The following is a 21,121-nucleotide window of genomic DNA, read 5'->3' on the forward strand; positions in this document are numbered from 1 at the left end:
TGGGCCATAACAAACCCATGACTGCTGGTCATGTGTTTTGGGGGGTAGAAAGTCCCGATGCTGACACGGCCTGTGTGGACAGAGTCAAACTTCAGAGCACAAACTGTTATTTATACTGATATTGCTTCAGAACACCTACCAGCACCTCCAGTTGGTGGACATTGGGGTGGGGACATTATTACTGACCTACACCTTTAGGACATAAAAATGTGTTGTTCAAACACTGACAGGCATAAAGAGGCTGCCTCATAGATATTTAATTTCTTTGGTGTGGCAGATCTCATCCAACAAGTCTGTGAGCCAGCAGCAGAGTAAAGTGTCACATCACACCCAAAAACAAAAAGCTGTTAAACAAGTTTGTCTGGTGTTTCAGTGGCATGTGAAACTTTTAACTTGAGTCCACATCTCTTGCAGCCATATGCTCAAATATACCCCATGGCATCATGAATTATCTCCACTTATGTTATTTGATCCCTTTGTATTCTTTGATTTAAATTCACCAAGAAACCCAAACAATTTGATCTGTGGAGCAGCATTCCTCCACAAAGAGACTGTACAATGCAGACGCAGCCCCTCCCCCATGCCAGCCCGGGCAACTATTAAAAGGTGGAGAACAAAGCCACTCTTATTCCTTCGAGATGTGTCCTGTTGAGAGAACTGCGCCTTTCAGCAGAATCCTCCTGTCCTCTTTTACACTGCATATTCCAGAATGCAATGAGCATCAACCCAACTAAAGCCAAGAAAATTAATTTGCATTACATAAACTATGTAAATGAGTTCAGCCTGAGTCATTTGAAGCACATGCTTGTAGTTGAAACAGGTTCAGTTTGATAATGCTCATACAGTGTTAGTGGAAATGGTGACCTCTAGTGAAAATTAAGTTCTGTTACCATCCAGAGTGTCTTTAAACTTTACAGATGGACACTGTCATCTTATACTTTATTTATGTCTCATATTTGAACAGAAATATGAGTGAACCAATTGGGCACTTAGAGACATAGTCCTCCACCAAGGCCAGTGTCCGCTCTGCTTCTCATCTGACAACATTATTAAACTACAAACACAAAGTTTGTACAAAGTGCTCCAATTTTAATGAGAAAAAACAATTCTAGTCTCAACCCTTTGCATTTGCTCCAAAATGTAATGCACTTGTCATTGGTCCATGTCCTGCCAGTTCAATTTTCATCAAAACTGGTGCAGTTTTTCCATAATCCCTCTGGCAGACAGAAAGTAATAAACTGAAAAGGAACAAATACACTGTATGAAAAAGAAAGCCTTCAGTCTGACTGACATGAATGGCATATTTTGTTTATGCTCAGAAAATAAGTTGTCCTCCCCTCATATCGAGGACTTGTTTGTACATCTTTACTTGAGCTCAGATAGACTTTTGAATCTAAAACATACAATGTAATGGATTATGTTTTTCACCAAAACAGACAGACCCTTAACATAGATTAGTTCTTTCTTGATTACATCTATTTACACAAAATATGAATGAAATCCACTTTATTCCTTCATTATCTGAACTTGTTTCATCCTCACTAGGATCATGGGGGTTGCTGGATTCTCTCCCAGCTACTTATGGGCAAAAGGTGGAGTACACCCTGGACATGTCACCAGTTCATCGCAGGGCTGACATATAGAGACAAACAGTCACTCTCACATTCACACCTATGGGCAATTTAGATTAACTGATTAACCTATCAGTGCATGTCTTTGAATGGTGGGAGGAAGCCGGGGTACCTGGAGAGAACCCACGCAGTCAGAACCCAGGACCTTCTTGCTGTGAGGCACGAGTGCTATCCACTGCACCACTGTAGCCCATTCACCCACTTTTGAGAAACTGTAAACAAATTTTAATTTCAGTCCATTTCTAAATCAGAGTGACATGTAGTATTTCTACTTTCAAATGATCAAAAATGACCCACATTTATCATTGTATTTAGAATTAAGCTGTCTGAAGTTAAGCCAAAGATGCAAGTGTATAGTATTGCAGAGATATGCATTGAATATATTCATACCCATAGTCTGGGCAAATGTATGTGACCAAAAGAGGAAGTAGTGAGTCATTTTGAGGTGAGTGAGTCAAATGATGATCACGGAAAATGTCATGGAGCCTTTGACCAAAGCGTCAGAAAGTGATGAGATGGATAAGCTCTGCTGAATAACAACTTTCAGAGTCAAATAAAGTGAGAAAGTGATAAAAGCTAGACACACTGTTGTTAGTTTCTCCACTGGACACAGCTCTAAATGAAAACAATGGAGTTTGATGTTGAAATAGAAATGTTTCGTCTACACAGATGAGTTTGATTCTGAGGCTTATGAAGGTATAAAGTTATGTGATGTTTTTATCTTCACTGACTTCAATGTTTGTTGATCCACAGTTCAGACTAAACAGTGACAGTTCTGACCTTGTTGGACAAAAACAGATTTAGTTCAGAAATTTAACAACACAAACCAAATTGTTCAATTTAAACACACAATAAGAAAACTGAGGTGATTTGTGGTTTTACCGTGGCTGTTTTCTGACTAAAAACAGGACATGAAAATTTACAAAACACAGTCTCAGAAGTTTTAATTTGAAGATAAAAACTTGATGATACCATTTTATAGATGTGTGTAAACAATGAGCCCCACACATAACTGACTGACTGATATGGATACAGCATTTATTTGTTAGTGCTAAATGTGTTTTTGTACGTTGCTTCCCCTTGCTGTCGAGAGTCTAGTTCATTATAACCCCTTTAAACATCAGGAACTACCTCCTCTTCTCTGACCCCCTCTCTCCTCTTCTTCTTCTCTATTCACGTCCCAGCAAATATATGTTACTGACCTGACTTCTTCCCTGCAGTCTCTGTGCTTTATGTCCTCACAGGTTTTTTCCTGGATCTTCTCTGGACCTGCTGCTGTGGTCCTGCTTTTCATCTACCTTCACTGTCATCACTCATTTATCCATATGGTGTGATAGTGTTTGTTATATAGTGACTTGGTACTAACAGTTGCAGTAGTGGTATATCCAATGTTAATACTTGTATTTACTGCAGTAGTATTAACAGTTATGGACATGTGTTCTAATTATTGGTAATTAAACTAGCACAGCTGTTTAAGTTTTTAACAGTTCTAGTTCAGTTTGCTGTGCATCCATATGTGTCCCCCTTCCCCAAATTACTCTCTCTCTCTCTCTCTCTCTCTCTCTCTCTCTCTCTCTCCCTCTCTCTCTCTCTCTCTCTCCTCTCTCTCTCTCTCTCTCTCTCTCTCTCTCTCTCTCTCTCTCTCTCTTTCTCCTCTCTCTTTCTCTTCCTTTAACCCTCTACCCTCTATCTTTAACCCCAGCTGGTCAAGGCAGACAACCATTGTTTAAGAACCAGGATCTGTTCTGTTGTTGCATTTTGAGAGTTCAGTTTTGACATTTCTTGTATTCATAAAATAACTTCATTTTAGATTTCTAGAACATACTTTCAAATGGACTGCATATTCTGTCATTTTACCAACTGATGTGGCACCCTAGTGGCTCACCTGGTGGACTGCACCCCATATACAACTGTGGAAAAAACAGAGGCCGCTGCAGTTTCTTCTGAAATCAGCATATCTGCATGTATGACAGCCATTCCATTCCTGTGTCTGTTGAAGTCCAACACAAACACACCTTATTCTACTGAATAAACACCTGATCCATGTCTTATTTAAGAAGGAGAAGTATAAACACCACTACTCGGGCCATCACTATCTTCTTACAATAGACAAAAACAGTGCTATTAGTACTGCAAAAGTAATTGGAATCAAGAAATAACCATTGAAAACTACTGGACTTCTGCTCTGACAATGTTTCCAAACTCTGAGGACTGGTTTTTCTATCAGGACAATGCTCCTGGCCTCTGTTAGGTCAATAAAGGTGTGGATGTCAGACCACCAGTTGAAGACCCTGTCATGTCCAGCCCAATCTCCAGACCTGAACCCACTTTGAAAACTTCTGGAGGAACATGGATGGTCACAAGCTGTCAAACATTGCTGAGGTGTTTGAATTTCTATGCAGGAGCTGCATAAAGTCATCCAACAGCAATAGTGGAGACACAGGACACGTGAAAGCTGTCACTGAAAATCAGGTTTATTCCACCAAATATTGATGTCTAAACTTTTCCCAAGTTACAACACTAGTATTGTGTTGTTTAGAAATGAATATGAACTGGTTTTCTTTGCATTATTTGAGGTCTGAAAACACCTGCATCTTTTTGTTATTTTGACCATGTGTCATGTTCTGCAAATACATGCTATAAATAACAATATTTTTATTTGGAATTTGGGAGAAATGTCAGTAGTTTAGAGAATAAAACAAAAATTTTCATTTTACTCAAACACATACCTATAAATGATAAAATCAGATAAAGTGATAATTTTACAGTGGTCTCTTATTTTTTTACAGGGCTGTTTTCCTTCTCACAGTGGCCTGGGTAGAATTCCAGCCTGATTTGCAGCCTCTTGTTCTTCTGTTCTCTCAAAGGACCTGATCCTCCTTATGAACAATAGCTCTGTCCCTTTTGATAGAGAGCATCTGAAACTAACCTCAACAAATCTTGTATTCCAGTTTTTCTCTAACCTCTTTAGATATGCCTCACCAAAACGTTAATATATTATCTACATTTGTATTAATATATAATCAGCTATTTATATTTTTCACTGAAAATCAGATATTTTCCTATATTTAACCTACTCATCAACTCAATGTTAATAAAGCTTAACCCTCAAGACACATTTATTGTTATTGCATCCTACAGATTACTTTGTCCCTTCATTCAACCTTTCCTAAGCGATGTATGATTCATTATAATATTTTGCATTTTTAATTTTTTGGTGAAAATCTGATTTTTTCCAATATTTAATTCACTGATCATTAAAGCTAAGAGAAAACTGAGGGAAAGTGACTTTTTCAGCAAAGTACATAATTAACTGCACATTGCAATCAAGTGTTGACAGCCACTGTCATTTGTCAAACTACATGGGTTCTACTAGTGAGTCAGTGTTGCAGAAAATTACAGTCTTTCTACATTCCATGGTGGCTGTTAAGGTCTTTGAGGGTTAAAGCAAACTCAAAGGGTATTCTATCAAAACAGAGAAAATTGAAGAAAAGTGACTTTTTCAGCAAAATATATCATTAACTGAATGTAAAAACAAGAATTTGCAGTCACAGCCATTTATCAAACTGCATGGGTTTTAGTGATGAATGAATGTTGCAGAAGATTATGGTGTTTTCATGTTCATTACGGAGCCTATGAACATCAAAACGCTAAGAAACTGCATTTAATCTGAATAATTTATAGTAGCATTGTTAAGATTAGTGTTTCAAAAAGTATTCAATATTTTAGATAAATAGGCTTTTGGTTGGTTGGTCTGCTATTTAGGTCTTTGATGTTAAATCAGTTAGTCCCTCATGCATTTTACTACTACTACTACTACTACTACTACTACTACTACTATTACTATGACCACTACTGCTACTATTACGACTACTACTACTACTACGACTTTCAGCTGCTCACTGAAAGGGAGTCGTCACAGCACACCATAAATCTCCTCTTTGATCCTCCTCTTTGCCTCCTGCTTGGTAACACATTCCTCATCATTCTATATTCTTTAAATATACATATATATATATATATATACATATATATATATATATATATATATATATATATATATATATATATATATATACATATACTTACATATACATATACTTTATATATATATTTAAAGTGCTTTATAAATAAAGTTTGATTGGATTGGATATTCACTCAGGGACACTGTGAGGGGGAGAAAAGTGATGACAATTCTAACAGCCTACTCTACAAAGTAGCACAAGATTAGTCCTTTTTTTTTAATTTTTTTTTTAATGAAACTTATCAACCCATCACCATAAAAGAACGTGTGTTTCACAAAAGAACTAATGAACATATTTGCTTCTTTGCATTAGGTTTGTTTTATTTTTTGGCAAAAAAAGGATAAAATCCAGTCAGCGTCCACCATGTCCAGGTGACACAGTTCTGCTAAGGAGAAGAGTGAAAGTGGAGGATTAATGGACAGCACCACTAGCAGCAATACACATGATGACAAAGAAGCATATGAGAGAAGAGAAAAAGGCAAAGGGAATGAAATGTATTTCAATCACCCAAAAAAATAAAACCATATTTTTTGTATTTGTAAATGAATGTAAAAAAAAAAATCGAATACATTCATCATTGAAAATATTATTAGTTTAGTTTAGTGTTTTATTTTATCTAACGGTTGCCATGCACACATCATCGTGTTGAGCCAGAGTTAGCTTCATTTGCATCATTTGCATTAATTTGCAAATTTGTTCATTTGCATCTGTGGTCCCTCAGCAGGAGAGGACACATTAACCCATAAAGACCCAGCACTACTTTTATGGCAGTTCCCAAATGAATTCTTTCTCTTTATTTAACCTTTAAGGGCTTTATCACCATTTAGTAGAACATTATCCTCTGTATTTTGCTTTTTTTCAGTGTCAATCATGTACATTCCTGTATTTACTGGTCATGTAGATGTTCAAAAAAAGCTCAGAGTAAAGTTGAGGGCTATTATATCAAAAACAGAGAAAACACAAGGAAAAGTGGCTTTTTCAGTAAAATATATGATTATGATTAATATATGATTGATGATTTTGTTTGATAGTGGATCTTTGGGCCTTTATGGGATAAAATACACTTGAACAGTACATGACACAGGAGAGATAATACATAATACAGAACTATTTATATACAACATATCAACTTGATAGACAAATTGACAGACACATTTTCACAAAACAAAATGTAAACAATGGCTCATGAATCTTGCATGAAATGGTAAAATCTATCGCAAGCAGAATATTAAGCCATTCCTGGACAGTGTTATATTTGTAGGGTTGGCATAGTTTGCAGCACTGAAGTGGTGGGGCTCAAAAATAATATTAGTATTTCTTTCTTTTTTATTTATTTATTTATTTATTTTTTAACTTGTTTTGTCCAGCATCATAACAGCACGATGATGGTCAGGCTGCCTTGTTGAATGGAACCAATTTGCTTTACCAAGGGGAACTTCATAAAGTATATGAGGCTCCCCTTGATATTCCACTGTCTTTATTTTGGGTTTTATTGAACCACATTTTGATGAGGAGCCCAACAGAAAGAAACAAGGGGGAAGGAGAAGAAAGGGGGAAGAGAAAAGGAGGGAGAGAAAAAAAGAAAAAAACAGGTGGCAAAGACCCTCAGAGGAAAATATCAGTTGTAACAATAACAACCATAGTGATAATTATAATTATAATGATAACAATAACTAGTACAAGAACTGGGTAAACTAGCATAGATAGATAGATAGATAGATAGATAGATAGATAGATAGATAGATAGATAGATAGATAGATAGATAGATAGATAGATAGATAGATAGATAGATAGATAGATAGGCAGACAGACAGACAGACAGACAGACAGACAGACAGACAGACAGACAGACAGACAGACAGACAGACAGATAGATAGATAGATAGATAGATAGATAGATAGATAGATAGATAGATAGATAGATAGATAGATAGATAGATAGATAGATAGATAGATAGATAGATAGATAGATAGATAGATAGATTAATTACTATTAATTCCCTGTATTCACTCAGGCTAACCGTCTCTCACTTTGTTCTTCATGCATGTACTTCACACACCATAATTTATTAAAATAAATAAATGTACTCTATATTATATGACAGGAGTGATGCACAGGTTAATGCACAGGTATCAAACATGTGGCCTGGGGGCCAAATCCAGCCTGCAAAAGGGTTCACTCTGGCCCCTAGGATTAATCTGTGAAAAGCAAAAATGACACTGAAGATATTAACAATTATTTTAGGTCAATTCAATCTAAAGTGGATCAGACCAGTAAAATACAATCATAATAACCTAAAAATAATGAAAACTGTACATTTTTCTCATTGTTTTAGTGTGGAAAAAAGTAAAATTGCACAAAAATGTTCACATTTACAGACTAGTCTTTTATAAAAAAAAAAAAAAAAAAAAAAAATGTGAATAACCTGAAATCTCTTAAGAGAAGTATGTGGAATTTTAATAATATCCTGCCAGTTATTTGACATTTTGTGTATTTGTACATCCACAGTGATCTCTAAGTTGAGGTTAACATGTATAAATGATAAACTAAGGCATAATATTGTTAACATTGCACTGATTTCACTAAAGAATTATCAGGTTGTTCATATTTGTTCATGTTATGTTCGAGTACAATTCATAGATGTAAACATTTTCATTATGGAATTTTACTTTTTTCACTCAAAAGTTCTTATCCTACTATTTATATTATTTTACTGGTCCGGCCCACTTAAAACCATATTAGGCTGTATGTGGTATGTGGCCCCTGAACTAAAATGAGTTGGACACTCCTGGGTTCATGTATGGTCTGCAGAACTGCTTTTATTTTACTTTCACTTTTCTCTGTCCCACCAGCGCCCCTCGCGACGCCCTAACATCAGTGATCACGTGTCACCCACTGGGATCCGCTGAAGTTGGAGAAAAGTTTTCAAGTCCGAGGAACATCGAAAGAGCTGCAAAACATCCAGGAAGTTGGACAAATCAGACAATTCCAACGGGTCTTAGCTGTCTGGATTGAGGATGGAGTCCGTAGCACAGGTAACAGCTTTAAAACTACAGCCAAAACGGATTTTATGTCGTATAATGCGCCTCCGCAGTCTAGAAACACACCTATCCGTTATGTGTGTCAGCTGAGTAACGGTCACTAGTGTTTGTCTCATACTTACTCGTTCATCTCTTGTCAGAAAGTGCTCACATCGGGGTTTACACTTGACCTGGGACCTCTCAAAGAGCCCCTTGCCTTTATCCGTTTGCTGGAATGGGTAAGTTTCTCAGTCTCCTTCTTTTATTTTTTTTAATCATACGTCGTTTAGTGGTTAGCTTTACGCATAAGTTGTCCATCCTCAGCTCAAAAATACCTTACAAATTGATTATGTTGTTCGTCTTGTGACATACTGAATGCCAAGGGTAAACTGTGGGACTAAACTTTTGAGCAGTAACACCGTTGTAAACATGGCATGCATACAAATAGAAGCGTGTTTATCTGTCTGTATGTATCAGACATGCATAGTAATTGATTAGCTAGCATATTAGCAATCTACCAAATTGACAGCTAATATGTCCTCATGTTAAATGAAGCATAGACATTTTTTTTTGTGTGTTGCTTCTATTTTATAAGAAGCAACAAAGCATGGGATAATTTTTCTTGAATTTACTACTTTCTGCTGCATTTCTTAAGGACATGCCAAAAACTGTTAACTCTACACACACATATGTCATCCTGTGATGAAGAAACCATTTCCTGTGCTGAATGAAAAATAGGGGAAGTGTATGCAAACGTGTTCTGTCAGTGCTCTGTCCTGAAGATGTAACTGTATATGTCAACGTGTCACATCCCTGTCTTATCTTGTGTCTGTGGCTTCAGGTTTTTGCCATATTTGCCTTCGCTACAACTGGAGGTTACTCCGGCTCCACCCATGTCAACATCCAGTGCCATGGCACAACCGCCACAGAAATACAAGCAGCCTTTGCGTACCCATTTAGGTGTGTGTGGACAGAGACGTGCATTAATTGTTTGTTTGTAGGATGATCAAAGCCTAATTAAAATGTGTTTGTTAAACAGGTTGATGGCGCATCCCTATGAGGTACCTGACTGTGTGATCAATAAGACTACCACCTCTAAGTTCTACCTGACTGGAAACCATTCATCCTCGGCTGAGTTTTACGTCTGTATTGGAGTGTTTGCCTTCCTCTACAGCACAGCAACTCTTGTCATTTACTTGGGTTACCAGCACGTGTATAGAGGATCCAACCGTGGCCCAGTCGTGGTATGTTTCTCTATATTTGGGGTGATAGAGTAGGTCGTCCAATACCGCTCAGTCCCAGTCATGTGCGTTTGTGTCCTTGGGCAACACACTTCACCCACCTTGCCTCCAGTGCTACTCACACTGGTGTATGAATGCGTATGAATGTTTGGTGGTGGTCAGAGGGGCCATTTGGTGCAGATTGTCAGCCATGTTTCCATTGTGTGAATGTGGAGTGAATGAATAATGGATCCAATGTAAGTGCTTTGAGAATGCAAAATAGAAAAGATTACCTTACATTACATTACATTAGATAAAACTTTTTGATCCTTTTGCCAGAGCCCTCAGGAAATTGAGGAACAGAACAATACAAATCAAAAGCGCTATATATATCTAATCCATTATTATTTCCAGTTATTAAAGTGTTCCCACTTGGCTGTATTGCAATTCAGATAATACTGAACTTAACTTGTGAGCATTTTTTGTGTTTTGTGGTAAAAATGTGGGTTCCAAGTTTTCATGTTCACATCATGTTGGAATCCACCAGGAGGTCAGAGGAAGTTCATTTAACAGAGTTGTGCAAATTAAACAGTAGAAGGGGTGTGACTATGAGCAACTAGAACAAACTGCACTTGCTAGTCCGTGTCCAACAATACTCCTTTTGTCAAACTACTGGTGTGGACTGGAAGTGTGATGGGTTTTTGTACTTGAAACTTTTTCTGTGTTGGACCCAGGATCTGCTGGTGACTGCGACCTTTGCCTTTCTGTGGTTGGTGTCATCCTCTGCTTGGGCTAAAGGCTTGACTGATGTGAAGTGGGCCACCAGTCCTACAACCATTGTGTCTCTTCTTGCTGTTTGTAAGGATAGTGCCAACAAATGCACCCCAGGTGCTATGCCTCACATGGGCCGACTCAACGCATCAGTGGTAAGTTAAATCCATTTTTAGCTCCCTGTGAATCCCCAACATAACTATTCATATCATCATCATGTCGTGCCTAGCTTTTTCATTTGCATATTTACATGTTTCCTGTTAAATAGATCTTATGCTGTGGTCCCTTGGGGCAAGTTGAGACATGACCATTTTTCATTCAATGACTTTTTCATCATTGTGTATAGATGCTGTGCACTTTCAGACATATATAAAACTGAATTTAAATCATAGGGATACTTGAATTAATATGTACAATTGACTTGACTCTGAGAATGTCAATCATGTGTTTTTATGTGGCAGATTTTTGGTTTTCTCAACCTCATCCTGTGGGGTGGAAACTGCTGGTTCATTTACAAGGAAACACCGTTCCACAAATCGGCCAATCAGCCTGCAGATGCAGAGGCGGGAGTTAGACCATCGTAACTCTGCAGCTTCCTCTTCTCAAAGTGTCTAACCGTTAGTTTTATTGAATGAAGCATTTGATACTAATTGATGAATATGAAAAAAAACAAAAAACAATGCAGATTTCAAAGTGTACTTTCTAAAACTGACTGTTACTTTTTGCTGTTTTTTCTACATATAAGGTTGTGTTGTGTCAAATACGTTTTGTATTTCTGAAGTACTAAAACTGGAACAGATGGTACTAAAACTGGATGGAGTATTTAGACTGATCCGCATTTAGGGAATTGTAGAAGTCAAAATGTTATTGATGGATGTTAAGTTTGCATATTTTTAACATATTTCTACCCAGATATCCAAAGTCAAATGAATCTTATCTCATATGGTCCTGCAGACGTACACGGTACAAAGTGGTCGTACTTGCATCATAAAGCAGCATCACTAGAGTCACCCTGTTAACAGTGTGTTCATGTGGTTCTGATATTAGCAATGTCTGAAAAAACTCAGGGTTATTGGGTGTACAAATTATATAATACCTAGTAAAAGTCAAATACTTGAAATAAATGTTTTAATTAGTTTATATATACTTTAGACACTTATTTTTAGCCCAATCCTAAAACTATATCAGAAAATGCCATTAATTAATTAATTAATTGGATTAATCAATTACATGTTAGATCAGATTTGGAAGAATGGTATTCAGTTGCCGATGTGAGATTATTTCTGAATCAAAGCAATTTATTTAATCCTAATTTGTGTTTTCTTTTGTGCTTTCTTTGATAGAACCTCCTACCTACTTTTTGAGGCTGTTGCATATAAAATTAAACAATCTTTAGATAGTTGCATGAAATAATACATTTTTTGGCTTTTTGCCTACATCTTGGGGATGTCTAAATAAAATATTTTTAGGGAAGTACTAAAGAATTCCTAGAGTTCTGTTTATCCTTTGTTCGATGGAAGTTGCTGTTTTTAACATGTTTCTGACTGATGACTAACTTGTTACTTATTTGCTGACTTTTTTTTTTTTTTTTTGCTTTGGTCTAGCTTCTACCTCCACTTTTTATAAGGGAAAGCTAGTTGTTATTCTTTGTTGCTGCCATGACTGTCTTTTCCTTCTTCAGTTGACATGTAGCCTTGCTTTATTTACATTTCATAACTTGTGATGATAAAAATGTAAACATGTATGAGACTGGAGAGCCCTTAATAAGACAAAGGAAGGTACTGTGTGGACATAAAATGTGCATTAATAAAACAAAGCGCTGCATTTGTTATGCCTGATTTTTTGCTTGACTGGTATTTATTAGACTGCATATCAAATAATAATTACCCGCAAGGTGATCTCATAATATCCATCCACACTTCATGTCTTTCACACTGTAAAGCTCTGTTCATTTGAGTTTATATAGACTTTGGCAAGAAACCTACATTCTTTGTGTATGAGTGAATTTGTTTTATTATATGACAATATTATCTTCAGTAGAGAAACTAGAAATTTTGAAGAGATGTTAGACAAATAACAGCTTCCATCTTAAGCATGTTATTAACAACTATACAAGTATGGTAGATGTTGAGACCCAGTATATACTTTTAAGTGGAAGTTAACAGTATATTACTTTTGTCCCTCTTCTGATCGGCAAATTTATTCATGAGCTAAACTAAATCTGTGACCCAGTCTTCTGAAAAGGATGCTGTAATATGATTCTTCAGTAGTCTACATAAATATATGCCATTGCATTACATACTTTACCCAAACCAAAGACATAATTTAAAAAAAAAAAAAAAAAAAAAAAAAAAAAAAAAATATATATATATATATATATATATATATATATATATATATATATATATATATATATATATATATATATATATGTATGTATTAGAAAATCACGGCTACTTTCTAACCTGAAACATGCTCTGGATGAATGGGTAAGACAAGTGTATGACAAATATCTAATTGACTTTTTATTACATGATTGTTTGAGTCTATGTGCATTGCTATATCTTACTTTTAACATAATTTACTTTGTGTGATGGAATGCGAAACAATGAGGGATAAGCCACTGAACTAAAAAAAAAATCCATAAAGTGATGAGTCCTTCTTGTTTTGAGCTGGTATAATTTTACACTGACAATTTTGACCATTAACGTTCATGAATATAAAACTTATTTCAAATGCATTAATTCCTACCCATTTTAAATGAAAAAAAAATAAATCTGTTTATGAATCTAATCTTCGTTCCTCCATCCTACTCTGCATCTAAATGTAGAATTTGATCCATTTTTACGGCAACACATTTCGTCTGCATCATTTGTTTCCCTATAATTTGGCTGGATAAAGTGAAAATGCAGTTTTTCCAAATAAATTTCTCTAGCTTTTGTCGTTTTAATGTGTTCATGAATTATTTCCACACCGGTTGTCACGGACACGAGCGTCTCGACGCGGATGTCGTGCGCGTGAACAGTCGACGGTGTTATTCGTGAACGCGCAGGAGCAGCAATGGCCGCTGTCGATCGGCGAAATCCTAATCTCGATGATTTTGTTGGATTAAACTGGAGTTGCTGGGTAGATAGAGTGAATATTCAATCATCTGACGGTGAGTCACACTCCCCGCCCTGGACCTGGTTACTATCATGTCATTGTGTCCATGTCCTGTGATTTAATTCTGGTACACACAGCGACATCGAGCTCAACCCAAACAAAAGACCCGCTGGGTCCTAGTGCAGAGAGGGTTTTCTAACTGTGTTAACCGGCACCAAACACAAAAGCACAGACGAATTCTGGTTTAATTCAACTATCAGCAATGTAGAGGCAAACACTACAACTAATAAAGGCACCGTAAACGGCTCACCTGAGGACAGGTAGAGTTAACGGTAACGTTAGTCTGTGTCCGCCACCGTCTCATTAAACACAACATCAACAACAACAACACCACTACTTAAGGAGGATTTATCCCGCTAACAGTAACAGCCAACATTAGCACCACAGAGCAGAACAGCTAGAACACGGGCTGAGCCTCTTGAACTGTGTATTTCATGTATGTTTCGGTTATTGTTTGTAAAGCTCCTCAAATCCGACAGTAATGTGAAAGGCCGTTTTCGCGTTTTACTCAACAAATATTTAGACGTGACAATGAACCTGCTTTTCGAAAGGGGGTAGAAAAGCATATTTGCACGAATTACTCATGCGATTTTTTTGTTTTGCTTTCAGCTTTTTCTAATGTAGAAGACAGCAGCAAGTATGACAGAAACCACTCTGAAACCATGACCCTCAGCAAAGAAGGTGAAGATACACTACATTTACACTTACATTTATCAGATAATGTCTGACTGATAGGTGGATCTGACTTTTCCTTGTCTTTTGTGTGTTTCTCCATAGATATGGCCATATATGGCCACTGTCCAGCACATGATGACTTCTTTTTGGTAGTGTGCAGTCACTGTGGTAAGGTGGTGAAGCCTCAGGCATTTGAGGAACACTGTGAAAAGCATCACAGTGCTGTCACTAAGATGTGTGGCCAGCCCTACACCTTAACGTCACAGCAGCAGCGACTTGGTCGATCACCTTCAAATGTGACATCCTCCTTGCCCCGAGAGAGGCTGAAGGAGAGTAAATGTCTGGAGACCAGTGTCCGATCTTCATCCAATCAGCACAGGTCTACAAAGACCCAGAAGGAGGCAGTAAGGTACGGTTTGAAATATTGCTTCAACTCAACACTACATCATTTTTTGTCACTGTACAAATAGAGCAAACTTGCTCATTAGCTTAAATGTACAGTGTTCATTCATTTGCATTTTTGTTGGAGCGGGGTCTAGTGTGGCATTAAAGTATTTCTTAATTGTATGGAGGAACAATTTCAGCTTTACTTAAGGTGTACATAACTGAATATATGTGTAAAAAAATATAAATTTTAGAATTTTAAAACAGACTTTTTTATGGAATGCACACAGCATTTTTTATTTTTGAGACTGAATATTTGACAACTGTATTTATTTTTTATACTGCGTTTGAGTCATGCAATGAAATTTCATTCTAGTGTACTGTTTATTTTGCCTGTGTCCTGGAATGACAGTTATCTATCTATCTATCTGTAAACTGAAAATTTACAACATAAATTGTTAATTTAACTCCATTGTCCCAGAAAACAATACATTGAAAGTGACCGTTTATGAATTAAATATAAAACATCAACAGAACAAATGCATACATTATGCTACATACTATGCTTTAAAAGAGCTTTATATCTTTATGGTTAGAGTTGGCATTAAATACACTTTTCAGTTTGTCTTGATGTTAGTTCTTCCCTCTGCCCCCACAGTTTACCTCCAGCGGAAAAGTTCCCTCAGGAGAAACCTTCCCCTGTACCCCCGTCCTCCTCTGCACCTCGACTCAGGGCTCAGCCATGGCTCTCAGAGCCCCTGCTGTCTGGCCACTGTTCCTCCTCTTCCTCCTCATCAGAAAGACCTTGTGTGCAAAAGTCCACAGCAGGACAAGCAAGTGAGCCTAACAGTTCTCTGCGGGGAACGAGAACCTACAGCCGCATTTACAAAAACATCAACAGTAAGTCTGCTGTGTATTGGGCATATTTTGTAGGCAGTAATACAGGGTATTTTGTCTAAGGTAATTTAACACATGCTGGTCTGTGCTCTCTATTCAGGATTATAGCAACTGTCTGTGTTCTGCTGCTACTGATTGACTGCTGTGTTTTCTTTCTTTCCCACAGAGAAAGAATGTGAACTGAACAAACAATGTGGAGGTCTGGATCTGGAAAAGAAAAAGGTTTGTAGCTGAAAGTGTCCTGTTATGATCCTATTAGGACCTTTACCCTATTATTTTACATATTAGAGGTTACACTTTTAAAGCTATGTGGAAAGAACTGCTTATTTTACGTTGTGATAGGATGTAAAAGTGTTTCCTTTATCTCTTGTGCTGCTCTTTCTTTACAGTTGGACTCCATCCCACAGCAACAGAGAGTGCTGGGTAGGAGTAAAACCTCTGACCAGGCATCAGCAGAGCAGCGAACAGCCTCAGCAAGTCAAGATCTGGAACAGCTTCCTATGAAATCGAAAGGCACAGAGCAGCTTTTGGACGCTTTTGATGAAAAAATAACATCTCGATGCAGTAAATACAGCTTTAACAGTAACTACAACATTCTCAGGTATGGATTGCAACTGTTGCTGCTGTAGTTGCAGTTGTATAGATATCTACCACAGATATCTCTCTCTAAATGTATATATTGTGATTTTGATATAGTAGAGTAATGCATGCCATAAATCCATTTACCAAAGTACTGTACTCAAGAAAAATTTTGAAGAACTTTTTTCCATTTTTATTCTACTTTATGCTTTGTTCCATTAGATTTAATTTACTGCTTCAGCTGCTCTTTACTTTTACGTTCTTTACATCCGACCGTTTAACAAAAATACAGTGTGTATTCCATCTCATTTTTATTTTCTGAGTTGTTAGCAGCGCCAACACAGTTAAATTTTCCCTACAAAGGCACATTACACGGATTTAAAGGCATTAAGACATTGAGAATAACAGGAAATACACATTAATATGATATAATACATTTAATTACAGTTTTTTTTGTAAATTAAACCTGATATAAAACTGAAATTGCTATAGAAGAATACAAGAAGCTGCTGTTCCTGTGTTCATTTGTAGATTTATTTTTGGTTGTTTCACACAACAGGTCAAGGGATGCATCAGAAAACTTTCCAGAGGATGATGGTGACAACACTGTAGAGGTCAAAGTACAGCCACCCTATCCATTCAATCAGAGCCTATTCTCCAGTGAGGAGAGTGAGGATGAGCAGGAGGAGGCCACTGAGTTACCTGCCACGTCCTGGCACCCCAAACCTATGGGGGTAAGCACAAAAACATACAGAAGCACAGCAGCCACCACTAAAGTCAGATCTCAATCCTAGGTCCAAATTAGACCTGTTTAGCAGTTCTTCTGTATGAATGTTTTTAGAGTCAGAGAAGATTATTATTAAGTTCATCATTTAAGTGTGAGCTTGATTTTCTTGAGATTTTGTCAATGTTTTGCTTCTCATCAGTGGATTTTTGGGAGTGCAAGACATTTAACCTGTGCAGTATTTTAAGAAAAATTATTTAAGCAGCTGCAATATTTTAAATGAGCTTAAAATAAATAATACATAAAGAAGTTTTTTGACATAAACATTTTAAAGAGGATTCATATTTCCAAGAAGGAAGGACAACTGATTTGTTGTTGTGCTCTGTAATTAATGTAATTAAAAACACTTATCAGGAATAGAAATACATGTTTATTAGAAACAGTGTATTGTGAATGCCTGTGGATGAACTAGTTTCTCCTTTGTAGCTATGCACTTTTGGATGCCGCACATTTGGATGTAGCATCTTCACCTTCGACCGCCGTTTGCACCACCTGCGGTTTGCCCTCAGTGCCATGTTGGAGCAGCATGTCAACACACACTTATGGAAGTGAGTAGCACTACTGTGTACTTTGACAGAAAGAGTTGCTCGGTGTGTTGAGAGATGTTCTGCCAGGATCCAGAGTCTGCCCTTTTAATGGACACTGACTCCTAATCCACTAATAGACAGTCCTGGTTTTTGTGACCATGGATTACTATTTGTTTGAAGCCTGGTTTTCTTACAGTGCTTCAAGTTATTTGCACCTCCTTAGCCAATGAAATGCCAGATGAAATGCTTGGACTTGATTTAATAACTTTATAAAGTGATGCAAGGACAGTAGGAAAAGCAGCTGAGTGTGTCAGTACTTAAACAACACAAAGGAAGTCCATTTAAAGGCCTGTCACCAAACATCACATCAAGCCAATTTTGAGACCCAAAAGCAGACAGACTAGGAATCAGCTACTGGATTAAGTTAACTTAAAACTGAATGTGGCTTCAACTGATCCACCAGAAAAACATCAGGGTAAGTGAACATATTTCAGGAATGATCACTGCCATTTGTATGAGATACAGGAGGCTAATTAGCTGCATAATGTTTCCTTTAACTCACAGGAGAATGCCTCAAGTGTCAACGGGTCTCAGGTCACATCATCCCACACCTTCAACACTAGGCTCACCTGTCAGGACCAGTACCAGACCTAATCCATCTGGTTCCCTTAGCCTTGAGTCTACCTCACTTGGAAAACTTGAAACCAAAAACAGTTGCTCCAACCCTCACAGTACCAAACCACCTTCTTCCACCAGCTCTGTGAGCTTTGGCCTGGGCCATGAGCGCAGTCCTGTTGGGCAAGCTACTAAGGCTCGGCTGGGGAAGGTGGAGCTTATGCAAAATACAAAAACTGCACAAAGATCTACCAAACTGTCTCACAGCACTGAGGACAAACCCTCCAAACATATCAGGGATCACCACATCAGTGAGAAGGTCCAGCCTTCATCTCGCGTATCAGTAAATGGTACCTTCTCAAAGAAGTCATGCCCTCCACTGCCACTACAACCATCAGAGAGACACTCATCCTGTTTGGAGAAGTCTGCTCTACACTCTCTGGTTCACCAGCCTCCACACAGCAGCCGAGCAAGACCTCCAGGGATTCAGCAGAATGTTGGAAGCTTTGACCAGAGAGGTCACATTCAGAAGCGAAAGAGCAGCAATCAATCACCAGCCCCCAGGATGTCCAAGTGTCAGCGCTCATCCTCCCCCTCCTGCTCCAGCCTCCTCTCCTGGGAGAAAGAGAGCATCAGTGATGTGCTGGCATGGGGTCAGGAGAAGAGATCAGACCCCTGAAGAGTGAGTATCCATATTTGTTTAAAAAGATGCAAAAATCCAACTATGCTGTACTACTGTAACTATACTACAAGGATTAAAAGCTGGAACAATAAATACATTTTTTTAGTCAATGGAAATTTTTAACAGGTTTGTCATTACAGTGTGTTTTTGTTTTTCAAGCCAAAATATCATTTCCCAGTTTCACACTGGTAATGTGTTGTATTTGTTTGTTGTATTTCCTTTGCCTTACAATGAAATAACTATTTGGTCAAAACTAGCAAATTGAAGAAGTTTTATTGAGCTCTGGGCAATTACATTGAAGTTATTGGCATTTCTTAGCAATTTATATACAATGTAGACTAAAGTTTTAAATGATTAATTGAGACAAGAATAAAGAATGAGTTGATAATTCAAAAAATTATTGTTAGTTTCTGCTCTGTGTAAGGGGTGTGACGTTGGGTTTCTAATATTCTTGGAGGTGAGCTTTCTCATGCCCAAGTACATGGGTACATCCTCTCTACAGTCAGATGCAGTTCAACACCTTGAATGATTATCAGGGTCATACGGTATATAGACTTGATTTTCGAAACTCCCAGAACCAGAGCACACCTACGGCTGCCAAAACCACTAAGGACTCAGAAGTGTAAGTGCATTGTTTGCAAATCACCTCTGTTTTCTGTACAGTTTGTGTTGTCAATATCTGCACTGAAGATCTGTTTGGAATTTAACAAACAAGGTCTGAACTGTCACACCGTGGATCAACAAACAGCAACACAGCAAAGATAAAAACATCACATAGTAACTGTATTCCTTCATGAGCTTCATAATCAAACTCACTCTTGTAGAAGAAACGCTCTGATTTCATCATCAAACTCCATTTTTTTTCATTTACAGCTGTGTCCAGTGGTGAAAACGACAACAATACTTCTAGCTTTTATCACTTTGTTATTTTCTTTGACTCTGAAATTTGTTTCTTAGTGGTTCTCATCCCATCTCATCTCTTTCTGATGCTTTGGTCAAAGGCACTGTGGTGCTAGTTTTCGTCACCATGAAAGACCAACATAGTGACTCACTACTCCCTCTAGTGGTCACATAAATTAATTGGGCTATCTTTAATAATACATGCAGCTAAATAGCTCTAAAATCCAGCACACTGGTATCTTTGACTTAACTTCAGACCTTTTTATTCTAAACCTTCTAATGATAATTTTAGGTCATTTTTTAAATATTTGAAATTAGAAATATTACATGTAACACCTTTTTTAAGTGGGAGGTTTGAAGGTAAAAAGCCGTTTCTGAGAAAGTGGACAACATCTGGACATTTACAACATCCATGACATGATCTCAGATTGTTGAATAATCCACCAACACATTGTCACAGAGCCACAGACGACTCCTGTGTCCATGGAGTTATCAACAGTATACTCCAAGTGACCCAAGTGCACAAAGGCTGATGTCTGTCATCTGTCAATCACAGTAACTCACTGGTGTTATCAATCACCTGGCCTATGCATTCTTGATCAGAACCTGATTGTTAATGTTATTATTTCTACAGGTTATGGATGCGTTTGTAAATGACTAATGAGTTTTATCTGTCATCTTTACAGATAACACACAAGGCCAGCCTTAAAGACCAGGTGCTGCCGGCACAGTGTGAGTGTATGGATGTGTGTATGTTTCTATTCACATGTATTTATCTGTTCATATTTTTATGCACCGACATGAGGAATTACTGAAGTATTGTTTGCATATTACTGTATGTATTATTGCGAAATGTCTAATTTTCCTATTTTTATACCTGATGAATTGTCTCAGTTGATAACCTGTGTAAGAGCAGAGAAATACCTCGATGTACTCATTATGCTGCTAAAACAAAAATGTATTGATTCCATGGCAAAACAATAAAAAACTTGAATATTTCTAACAATGTCTATTGTATTGCTATTTTATCCATACAGTGCATCTAAAACCTATAGCCTTTTTTTAACAGTGCAGTGTGCTCATGTACTGTATATGTAGGTCATGAATGTGTTTATTCAGGGTGATATTGTTAGGCTATAAAGCTGGGTGTTTTGAGAATGTAATGAAGATTTATTATTTAAAATTTTTAAGCACCAGATGACGCCATCTAACGTTACAGTCTAAGGAAGGTTTAGCTAATTCCCCAT

At 37.4% G+C, this 21,121-nt stretch overlaps 2 protein-coding genes across 4 annotated transcripts; both read left to right on the plus strand.

The window, feature by feature from the left end:
* The first annotated feature begins 8,531 nt into the window (after positions 1–8,531).
* On the plus strand, positions 8,532–12,507 carry sypl2b (synaptophysin-like 2b). Its single transcript, XM_030139892.1, has 6 exons — positions 8,532–8,693; positions 8,840–8,917; positions 9,520–9,638; positions 9,718–9,922; positions 10,633–10,824; positions 11,131–12,507. The coding sequence occupies exons 1-6, from the start codon at positions 8,676–8,678 to the stop codon at positions 11,251–11,253; spliced, it is 735 nt and encodes a 244-aa protein (XP_029995752.1). The 5' UTR covers positions 8,532–8,675; the 3' UTR covers positions 11,254–12,507.
* Positions 12,508–13,703: 1,196 nt separating this feature from the next.
* On the plus strand, positions 13,704–20,880 carry atxn7l2b (ataxin 7-like 2b). 3 transcript variants are annotated; one of them, XM_030139579.1, is made up of 10 exons: positions 13,704–13,826; positions 14,441–14,512; positions 14,609–14,915; positions 15,549–15,790; positions 15,954–16,009; positions 16,177–16,388; positions 16,926–17,100; positions 17,577–17,698; positions 18,242–18,974; positions 20,561–20,880. In XM_030139579.1, the coding sequence occupies exons 1-9, from the start codon at positions 13,730–13,732 to the stop codon at positions 18,969–18,971; spliced, it is 2,013 nt and encodes a 670-aa protein (XP_029995439.1). In that variant the 5' UTR covers positions 13,704–13,729; the 3' UTR covers positions 18,972–18,974; positions 20,561–20,880. The 3 variants fall into 3 exon arrangements, with proteins under 3 accessions (XP_029995439.1, XP_029995440.1, XP_029995442.1); XM_030139580.1 differs by having other exon boundaries at positions 15,549–15,787; XM_030139582.1 differs by having other exon boundaries at positions 14,456–14,512.
* The last annotated feature ends 241 nt before the right edge of the window (positions 20,881–21,121 follow it).

The sequence above is a fragment of the Sphaeramia orbicularis genome, chromosome 7 (genome assembly GCF_902148855.1).
Source record: "Sphaeramia orbicularis chromosome 7, fSphaOr1.1, whole genome shotgun sequence".
In the NCBI taxonomy this organism is placed as follows: domain Eukaryota; kingdom Metazoa; phylum Chordata; class Actinopteri; order Kurtiformes; family Apogonidae; genus Sphaeramia; species Sphaeramia orbicularis.